At 52.2% G+C, this 10,640-nt stretch overlaps 1 protein-coding gene across 1 annotated transcript in view; it reads right to left on the bottom strand.

Annotated features, from left to right (window-relative positions):
• Nucleotides 1–3,026: 3,026 nt before the first annotated feature.
• The window catches only part of DNAJB13 (DnaJ heat shock protein family (Hsp40) member B13), a 17,327-nt gene continuing 9,713 nt past the window's right edge, over nt 3,027–10,640 (bottom strand). The window contains exons 5-9 of the mRNA XM_021706036.1: nt 7,725–7,882; nt 6,685–6,798; nt 4,778–4,891; nt 4,010–4,086; nt 3,027–3,355 (exon numbers count right to left, since the gene is read on the bottom strand). Of these exons, the coding sequence (XP_021561711.1) occupies nt 3,202–3,355; nt 4,010–4,086; nt 4,778–4,891; nt 6,685–6,798; nt 7,725–7,882 (617 nt within the window). The 3' untranslated portion in view covers nt 3,027–3,201. The remainder of the gene's footprint in view (nt 3,356–4,009; nt 4,087–4,777; nt 4,892–6,684; nt 6,799–7,724; nt 7,883–10,640) is intronic.

Genomic DNA, 10,640 nt, shown 5'->3' with positions numbered 1-10,640 from the left:
TAGGGAGTTGGCATAAATGGAGGACCTGGTCACTGCCTTATATACCTTTATTCTCATGTTACTCCTGTGGGACAGGTTGTTAACTGGTTTGTACTGAAAGAATGAGGGGCAGTTTGCTGCCTTAGGTGTGTATGTCAACTGGTTCACTCACCAGCCTGTGTCTCAGCCACTAGGATAGACACCAGACTTCACATGGTTCAGATCATGGCCTTGGGACATTGAGCTAGAAAAGGTGGTAGGAACCACTGGAAAACACCAGTGGGCCTCAAACTGATTATGGGTAGGTCAATGCCCTGTAGTCCTGAATCCTTGATGCCTAGTTAATGGGCACATGGGCAGAGCATGGTGTCTCATGCCTATAATCCCAGTACTTTGGGAGGCTGAGGCCAGAGGACCACCTTGAGGCCAGGAGGAGTTCAAAATCAGTCTTGGCAACGTTTTGAGACCTCATCTCTACAAAAAATAACTTAAAAATTAGCTGGGAACGGTGGCCTACAGTCCTAGCTACCTGAGAGGCTGAGGGGAGGGTTGCTTGGGCCCAGGAGTTTAAGGCTATAGCGAGTTTGTACCACTCCACTCCACCACACCTGGCTATATGCAACAGTGTGAGATCCTGCCTCAGAAAAGGGGGAGCATATGATAAGCCCTACTTTGCCTAACCCACAAAGTAACACTGAAGATCACTGAGGTCATAGAAATCTCAAAGATTTCTCAACAAGCATGAGTCCAGACTTCCTCCAGAGCCTCATCATAAAGAGCAGACTTTCCTGCTGCCCTAGAGATCAGTGAGTTTCAGAGCCCTGGCCCCAGGCTCCCTCACTACTCAGGGCTTGCTTTCAGAACAAGCAGCTACCACCACCCTCACCCCTGGGTCCTGCCTCAGGGCAGTGTCAGCTTCATTCCAACTGGTTTCCACAAAAAGCCTGCAAGATAGGAGCTCAGACAGGCTCAGAAAAGTGAAAGTTTGCCCAAGGGCAACACAGCTGGTTAGCACAGCCAGGATTCAGAACAGGGTGTCTGATTCCAGAGGCCACATCCTCTTATTTTTTTTTTTTAGTCAGGGTCTCACTCCCAGGCTGGAATGCAGTGGCACAATCACAACCTTGACTTCCTGAGCTCAGGAGATCCCACCTCGGCCTCCTGAGTAGCTGGGACTACAGGCATGGGCCACCACACCCAGCTAATTTTGTTTTTTTGTACAGATGAGGTCTCACTATGTTGCATAGGCTGATCTCAAACTCCTGGGCTCAAGCAGTCCTGCCTCAGCCTCCCAAAGTGCTGAAATTACTGGTGTGAGCTACTGTACCCAACTTCACATGTGAGTGTACTGAAATGCTTCCTAGAACTGTGGTCTCACAGTCTTCATTTCAAAGTCTTGGGCTAATGCCTTCTCAATTGTTTCTTTTTCTGTTGTTATTTTAGATACAAAGTCTTACTCTGTCCCCTTCGCTGGGTGCAGCAGCACAATCATAGCTCACTACAGCCTTGAACTCCTGGGCTCAAGTGATCCTCCTGCCTCAGACTGCCAAGTAGCTAGGACTATAGGCACACATCACCATACTTGGCTACTTTATTTTTCTTGTAGAGTTAGGGTCTCACATGTTGCCCAGTCCAGTCTTGAACTCAAGCAATCCTGCCTCAGTCTCCCAAAGCACTGAGATTACAGGCATTGCATGATGATTTTTAAATTTTTTTATTTTATTTTTATTTATTTAAATTTTTTTTTGAGTTGGAGTCTCACTCTGTCGCCCAGACTGGAGTGCAGTGGCCGCTCCCGGCCACCGCAGCCTCGACCTGCTGGGCTCTGGCAATCCTTCCACCTCAACCTTCCAAGGAGCTGGAACTACAGGCGTGCGCTACCATGCCCAGCTAATTTTTTTATTTACTGTAGAGATGAGGTCTTGCCAAGTTGCCCAGGTGGGTCTTGAACCTGCGGGCTCAGGCAATCCACTCACCTCGGCCTCGCAAAGCGCGGGATTACAGGCTGAGCCACTGAGCCCGGCCACATGATGATTTTTAAGTGGCTGACAAGTGCTACTGAACTCCCATCTAAGAAGAGACCTTAAGCTGATAAGGTATTTTGAATGGAGATGTTTCAAGGAATCTGGATAATATGAGACCTTTTCTGGCACCTCTGAAGTCACTTCACAGAAATGTCCACCCAATCTCCATAAGCCTGGACCAATCCTAGCCTCAACTTAGACTCAAGAGGGGAATGTTTCCCTGGCACAAAAGAAGAGCACAGCACAGTGTTGATGACTCTGGGAGGCAGGTGTGGTCTACACAGGCCCTGTTGGACCTGGAGGCTGAACTTCCTCCAGGCCACATCGGCCTTAGTGCTATAACCATTCTGAAATCTAAGCAGTGAGTCCACCAAGCACTTTCACATCAATGGTCTGAATCCTCACAGCAAGTGGGAGAGGGGTTATGAGTTCTGCTTTACTGACAAGACTGGCAAAAACTGGTCTGAGGGGAATGTGGCAGGGGACTAGAATCCAGGGTTTCCTGCCTCCCGGACCACCTGCCTCAAGATGGCTCAGGGCCCATTGCACAAATGAGGGAACTGAGGCCAGAGAGACAAAACCAAAGCTGTGTCAGTGCTTGCTTCTTTGTGCTGCCTCTAATCTATGCAGGGTGAGGTTGCGGGGAGAAGCCTTCAAGGTTCTGAGACATGAGGCTGCGGGGAGAGGCCTTCAAGGCTCTGAGACAGCTTTGGCACCGAGCCCTGAATGACCTGGACAAGTATTCTTTGTGTGCTTCGGTTTTCCCGTCTCTATCATGTGACCATGTACTACAGAGACTGTCTTTCGGTCATGAAAAGTCAGAGCAGAGCTAGGGACCCTCAAAAGCCATGCAGCCCTGCCCCACTCTGCCCTAGGTGGGAGCCCGGAGGCTCAGCCCTTGGACCCTGTGCGTGCCCACCAAGCCAGGACAGGGACCCAGGCGCTCAGGTCTGTGGGCCCGCTCTTCCTTCTGTCCCACGAGAAGGAGTGGTATGAACCTATCCTTCCAACACACTCCCCAGGTGTAGCTGGAGGATAAATAGATATTTATTATGTCCATTTAAGTCCATGCCATCCCACTCTCATGTCACATCTGTGTAGTTGGCTGGCTCCCTGCATACCCCAGGGCTGTGGGGGGCAGGGGTACAAGCAGGCACGGCTAGCCTCCTCCCACTCCTGCTCCAGCCCAGCCCACCAGTTATGTCAGCAATGCCTGGCGCAGCATCTGCTTCTTCTGGGGTGTGAGGCGAGTGGGGAACTGGATGTCGAAGAAGATGAAGAGGTCACCCTTCTTGGCGGGGTCCTCAGGCAATGGCATCCCCTCGCCTGGAACCTTCTTGAAGTACTTGGGACTGAGACAGGAGGATGAAAGAAAGCTCAGGAAGCACTCCGGAGCAGCGCCTCCATACGTCCCTGCCTCCCTGCTCACATCACCTCAGGAAGGGACAGTCACTACAGCCTCCGCCTGGAAGGGGTCTCATCAGCCATAACTGCTTGGGAGTGGAGGAGATGGGCTTGTTCCAAACAGCCTGCTCCCTGAAAAGCCTGTTTTTACACTGAGTTTCTGCTGGAGGGTTCCAGAAATCTTGTTTTAGATAAGCAAAGTGGTAAGGAAAGAAGTTGAGCAGACCCTGGGGGCCTGGGGGGTGCTGCACCGACCTTCCCATGCAGAATGCCTTTTTTTCAAAAGGACTTAAAGTCTGCAACTCAGAACTCTAATGAGAGGCTTGAGGGAATGGAGGCAACAGAGATTCCCAGTACCGGGGGCGCTTGCCTCTGCAGTGGCCTCATGCAAATGAGGAAGAGGCCTTCCTTTTGCCAGGTGCATGCAGCCCACAACTTGGCTGGAGTATGGGCTGGACTTCCATCCTCTCTTACCCTTCAGTGGGGGACCTTGTGTTGGGGGCAGCCTGCACTACTGCACTGGGCAGACCTGTCTGACACTACCCCTTAAGTCCCAGGCCAGCCTCCCCTTGGCTCCTGGGGCCCAAGGTGGATGAACTCACTGGATGATGTCGTTGATAGGGATGTTGAGCAGACGGTCATCTAGGGTCTTCACCTCCACGGTGCAGCAGGTGAGAGCCTGGGGAAGGTTAGGGCCAAAGGTGGGGGGATGGGGAGGTCACCATGGCCTCTTTAGAAGGTACTTCATGCCTGAGCCAGGCACCAGGGAGATGAAAGGCTGGTCAAGAGCTACTAGGTGCATGACCCAGGTGACGGCCTGCTCTGGAGGAGCACACAATCTGACAGGTACGGTGATTGAGCTGGAAATAAAAGGCCTGTGGGAACCTGGACCCCTTGCTGAGGGGCCGGAAGGCTACACAGTGGTGATAGCAGCTGATGAGGGCCAGGTGGGGTGAGTGGGCAGACAGCATTCCAGCAGAGGGCCCGGAAGCAGGGAGGTGTTAAAATGCACCACACGGGCAGTTGTCAAGCGGCATAGTGCTGTAGTGTAGGGATGAGGCCAGCCTGCAGAGGCCCTCGAGTGCCATGCCGAGGTATTTAGACAGCAAGGAGTGTGCCAGGTCCGAGGGATGCGTGGAAAGACCCCGAGGAGAAGAGCCTGGAGGTGATGAGAGCGGGGCAGGAGGGCCTGCAGCCCAGACCTAGGCAGCGGAGAGACAGAGGGGACCACGTGCAGGGAGACTCAGGGTGGAACCGGCGGGGCCTAGTGCCTGCTGACAGTGGTTGGGGGAGGGGAGGCCAAGTCTAGGCCCATGCCGGGAGGCTCACTCTGATCCCCCACCTGCCACTGTGGTACTTTGCCCACACACCTTGCCCAAAGAGATGGGATTCACAAAGAAGAGGTTGTCGTTCTCCCTGCGGAAACGGGGGTGCAGCTTCTCTTTCACGACGAAGATGATGTCAGCTGGAATGATGTTGGGGCCCTGGGCAGGGGAGACCAAGGAGTGACAGAGATTGATTGGCTTGCGACCTGGGCCATGTTCCTGCCTCTACTTCTCCATGTCTTCATCTGCACAATGCGGACACTAGCCAGGTTTTCTGGAAAGGCCTTTTAAGTTCAGCCCCATGCTCTGAGAAGCATACTCGGATGAGTCCCCCAGAATCACTTCTTCTCTACTAGCATGTCCAAAACAGATGCCCTCAGTGGAGGGGCAAGAGGCTGTCTCAGTGGCAGGCAGATCACGGAGCCGGCTGTCAGCTACTGCCCACAAGTCTCTGTCCTGCCTCCCCTCCCCCAACCACCACCAGTAGTCACTAGGCCCTGTCGATTCCACCCTCCAGTCTCCCTCCACTTGGTCCCCTCTGTCTCTCCCCCGACCTGAGTCTGGGCTGCAGACCCTCCTGTCCCCTTCTCATTGCCTCTAGGAATGATGCCTCTCACCCAAGCTTCATTAAGCCACCAAAACTCTGCTGAGGTCTCTTCTGGGCACTGGGGTAGAGGAATCAGACTGGCTCTTTCGCCAAGGAGCTCTGGTCTAGTCGGGGACACAGACATGGCATGGCCAAGACTGTGATAAAAGGGAGGCCCAGAGGCTAGGGGGCTCAGAGGAGGCACTGACCCATATGAGGAGGTCAGGAAAAGCTACCCAGAGGGGGAAACATTGGAGCTGGGTCTTGAAGGGTGATTTTTAGAAGTAGATGTTTTATAGGTAAGAAAGTGGGCAGTCGGGCTCGGTGGCTCAGCCTGTAATCCCACGCTTTGGGAGGCTGAGGTGAGTGGATTGCCTGAGCCCGCGGGTTCGAGGCATGTTGTCCAGAGCATGCTGAGTCCTGGAGTCCTAAGAGACAGAGTTGTGGAATATTCAGAGCCAAGAGACCCACAGTTCTTGCCCCCCCCCCTTTTTTTGAGTTAGAGTCTCACTCTGTTGCCCAGACTGGAGTGCAATGGCTGCTCCCAGTCACCGCAGCCTCAACCTGCTGGGCTCCGGCGATCCTTCCGCCTCAGCCTTCCAAGTAGCTGGAACTACAGGCGCGTGCTACCACGCCCGGCTAATTTTTTATTTATTGTAGAGATGAGGTCTCACCAAGTTGCCCAGGCGGGTCTCGAACCCGCGTGCTCAGGCAATCCACTCACGTCGGCCTCCCAAAGTGCTGGGATTACAGGCTGAGCCACCGAGCCCGGCCAGAAGTACTATTAGTAAGTGGTTTCTTTCTTTTTGAGTCAGGATCTCACTCTGGCGCTCAGACTGAAGTGCAGTGGCACCATCACAGTTCATTGTAGCCTCAAACTCCTGGGCTGAAGTGATCCTTTTACCTTAGCCTCCCAAGTAGCTGAGACTACAGGCGCATACCACTATGCCTGGCTAACTTTTAACATTTTTTTTTTCATAGAGACAAGGTCCTGCTGTGTTGCTCAGGCTGGTCTCAAACTCCTGGGCTCAGGCAATTCTCCTGCCTTAGCCACCCAAAGTGCTGGAAGGCGCTCTGAAGAAAGTCAGGAAGAGCACTGGAATTAAGACTGGGTTTTCCTTTCAGCTCTTGTGCTCTTGCTCTGGGCAAGTCCTATCCCTCTCTGGGCCTCAACTTCCCACTCTGTAAAATGGGATTCGTCCCTGGACTACCCACTCCTTTGGAGGGATCATTAAGAATCATCTCATCCACTCTGCAGACTGGTCCCTTTACCAGACCAGAGCTCACAGGGGCAGGAAAAAGTATTGCAATCTTCCCACCACCTGAGCCCAGGTGACTGAACTTAGTCAGCTTTTATCCCTCTCACCTGGTCCCCTTCCTTCTCAAAGGTGATGCGTGTACCCTGCCTCCAGCCAGGCTTCACATCAATTGTCAGGATCTTGTCCTTGATGGTGGAGGAGTACCTGTCCTCGTTCAGCACCTGCAGCCAGATGCCAGGGATGGCAGGGGAGGTTTCCATGAGCACCCAGCTAGCCTTTGTACACATACACCCTCTGTGGGATTTGTGCCGGGGCTCAGTTCTCAAGCAATGGTGAGAACCTGCCCTGAGCCGTTCCCATTGCCCCTCTGTTGCCACCAGAGCCAAAAATTCCAGAATGGCAGGGCATACCAAGCAGTCGCTAGGAGTTGATCAAACCAACTCCTACCCTGGCCATTAACAGTTACATGGTGAAAACGTACCCACTTTCTCTCTCCAAATCCCAGACCTGGCCCTGCGCCTCTGGCAGGTCTCTTAATCCCAAAGGGAGAAAGAACATGGAGATCAAAATATCTGACCCTCACCGAGTGCCTTCTCCCATTACGTCATTCACCCCCTAGTCGCATCCCCAGATAGGTGGTGTTTGTAGAAAACATGGCCATGCTGACACCTCCTCTGTTGGGCAAAGGTGAAGGGCCTACTCTTGTGCCTGGCACATGGCTGGGTCATGGGACGAGGCCAAACCAAGGGTGGACTCGAGGTACTGAGGGTCTTCCTCAACCAGTCACCCTGGGGACTGTCTCCCAGTGCACCCCCATGCCCGCACTGCTCCCTCTTACTCATGAGGCATGTACCCTGATGAAATCCTGATGGCATGGTCAGGTACTACCCAGAGGGCAGAATTTACAGGAGACTCTTCCCATGCAGAATCTTCCCAGAAGATTCTGGGAAGGCTGTAGAGCGGACTTCTGCACTAGGAAAGAATCGGCCCTTCCAAGTTTTAGATTCTGGAATTCTCAGGTCTCTGAATCTAAGATTCTGGAATTCCATCAGAGATCATCCCTGAGCTCTCTGGCTGGTCAGGGACAATGACTGGCAGGTTGCTAGGACAGACGATGGCTCCCGGCAGTAGTGAGTCAAGTACTCACCCTGCGGGAGATCTTGATTTTTTTGGTGCAGCCGAAGAACAAGTCCTCCAGGGACAAGTAGAGGTCCCGTTCGATTGGGGGATCTTGTTTCTTGACCCCTCGGCCCCGGAGTCCCCCAAAGTTCAAATCCACTTCACTTCCTTCTGCATCAAAAAACTCTGCAGGAGGTAGGAGGAGGAGTAAAAGAAATTGTGTCTAGAGACTCAGATTCTCTCTCTCTCTCTCTGTCTCTCACGGGCACACACACAACAGCGTCTCTGTCCCTGTATGCCTTCCCACCTCTTCAGTGCCCCATGTAATACCCAGCATCCTACAACCACCTCTCCGACTTAGACTGTCCATCCAGGCCAAGAGGCCGTCCTCAACTGCAGTCCCAGTGATGTTCGACGCTTGCACTCCCCATTGCTTCACCTCCACAGCGCCCCACCTTCCCCTCCACAACCTGTCTCTGTAGCCCGCAACTTGAGTAACTTAACTCCGGCTGTCTCAGGAGAGGCGCGCCCTCTAGCGGCAGTACCTGGTCATGTCGAAAAAGACTCGGGCTGTTAGCTTTCGGCGGGAAGGTCGTTGCAGCCAGTCCTACCTACCCTTTCCCGGATTCTGCTCCCCTTGATGTCCAGCCCAGCCCAAGACCACTAGAGATCCCAGACTCAAGTTCCTAAAAAGTGGTCAGCAGAGATGGGGTAGGGGTCGGTTGGTTCTTAACGTCAGCGAGCCCCACACTCTTCTTTCCTCAACCTCTTTTGCCGCTGCCCAGCTCTACACCCATAACCCTTCCATCCCAGAGCATTAGCTATGCCCCTGATGTGCTATGCAACCGTTTGGACTTCAGTTTCTCGGTTTGTGGCATGGGGCAATAATGCCTGACCTGCTTTCCACCATTAAGATACTTCTGAGAGCTTACTATGCATCAGGCGCTATTTTCAGCACCTTGTTGTTATTGCATTGTTCCAGATAGGCCAAACAAAATGCTTACAGCTCTCACAGTCAGTCAGTAGTGGAGTCGGGAGCTGAATGAACAACAGAACAATTGACTGCAGAGCCTGTGCCCTTAACCAACACACTGTATTGCTGGGTGTGGAAGTCCTCTATAAACTGCAGCATCAGGAATCGCTATGATAATCAAGATTTTTTTGTACTCTGCCTGTCATGGTTAACACCATGGAATAAACTTCAAGGGCTAGAATGGTGAAATGACGTTAGTCAGGGACGGTGAGATGGCTTCCCACTTTGCCCCTCTAAGGCGGATGGGTAATCCAGAGGCCTGTGGATCTTCTGGTCTCCCTCTTGCATTACTGAATTCATCTCTTCACCCAGCACCTATGGTGTGCCAGGCAATAGATCCCAATAGCCAAGCCACAGGAAGCCCCAACCCTCAACCCTGCAGGGAGATGGGACACAAGAACCCCTGGGGTGGTTCCCTGTATCAGTATAGCTCCTGGGCACTGCCTATGGGACCCCCAAACCCTGAGCCTGGTCTTCCCTTATGAGTGATGCCTCGGTAGACTCTTCTTTGGTTCCTCTGAACTGCCTCTTTTCCATGCACCTGTTCCTAGACAGATTCACAGACACACACAACTCACTTCCTCTGTCCTAAGAGGCAGGTAGGGAGACAAGGCCCCATTGCATGGCATTTTCTGACTGCAAAGCCCATTGTCATGAGCATTACCTTATCTGATAATGAGCCCTAAGCCTTAATCATTATTATGGCTACTTCATAGTGAGGAAGCTGAAGTTTCAGAGAAGTGAAGAAATTCACACAGTTCATAAGTGGCAGCGCATGGATTTGAAGCGAGCCCCTAACTCTAAGTCCCTTGCTTTTTTCAGTCGCACATGGAATTGACAAGCCCAGCTTCCTCTGGCAGACTGTGAGGGCAATCACAGTGGGAGAGGGCTCTGACGGGGAGGGCGTAGGCTACTTACTAGCAAGGAGAAGAGAAAGAAATAACTTTTGAAATGCAGAAAGGCCATAGTACAGCCAGGAAGAGGGGTGGCAGGTAGCGGGGGAGACAGGCAGTGAAAATCTAGACTCTCTGAGTTGCATAACTGGAGTCAAGAAGACAGTTCTTAAGGTTAAATGTTTTTGCAAAATGATTCTGCCATGCACAGTGGCTCAAGTCTGTAATCTTCTCAGCATTTTGGGAGGCAGAGGTGAGAGGATTTCCTGAACTCAGGGGTTTGAGACCAGCCTGGGCAACATGGTGAGACCTTATCTCTACAACAAATTTTTTTAAAAATTAGTTGAGTGTGGTAGCACATGCCTGTAGTTCCAGCCACTTGGAAGGCTGAGGCAGAAAGATCACCTGAGTCCAGCAGATGGAGGCTTCGGTGGCCTTGAGCATGTCACTGCACTCCAGCCTGGGCAACAGAGTAAGACTCTGACTCGGGGAAAAAAAAAAAAAGAAAAGAAAAATCATTCTGGTCTCAAAAAATCAACTCTTGGTCAGTTTGCCTGGGACCTGGGATCATGCACCCACCTACCCACCCATCCATTCATCCATCTATCCTCCCTTCCATCCTTCCATCCTTCCTTTCATCCCTGTATCCACAAGTCTTGTCAGATGACAGGCTGGGGTTTGGTTACTGACAGATTAATCAGCCCCAGAGGCGCTCCCGGTCTGAAAGGGAGACACACATATTAGGAAACTAACTAGAAATGGCATGAACACTGTTTCAACTAAAAGAGAGACAAAGGGCATCTACCCTTATTGCAGCATTGGCAAAACACTGGAAGGAAACTAAATGCCCATCAATAAGGCAAGTAATTTAAAATAATCAACTCAGCCGGGCTCAGTGGCACAGCCTGTAATCCCGCGCCTTTGGGAGGCTGAGGTGAGTGGATTGCCTGAGACTGCGGGTTCGAGACCCGCCTGGGCAGCGAGACCTCATCTCTACATAATCAAAAAATCAGCTGGG

Source organism: Carlito syrichta, unplaced genomic scaffold (genome assembly GCF_000164805.1).
Source record: "Carlito syrichta isolate Samal-C Ts95f unplaced genomic scaffold, Tarsius_syrichta-2.0.1 Scaffold315077, whole genome shotgun sequence".
Classification (NCBI taxonomy): Eukaryota; Metazoa; Chordata; class Mammalia; order Primates; family Tarsiidae; genus Carlito; species Carlito syrichta.
This window is presented reverse-complemented; position numbering and strand designations above follow the sequence as displayed.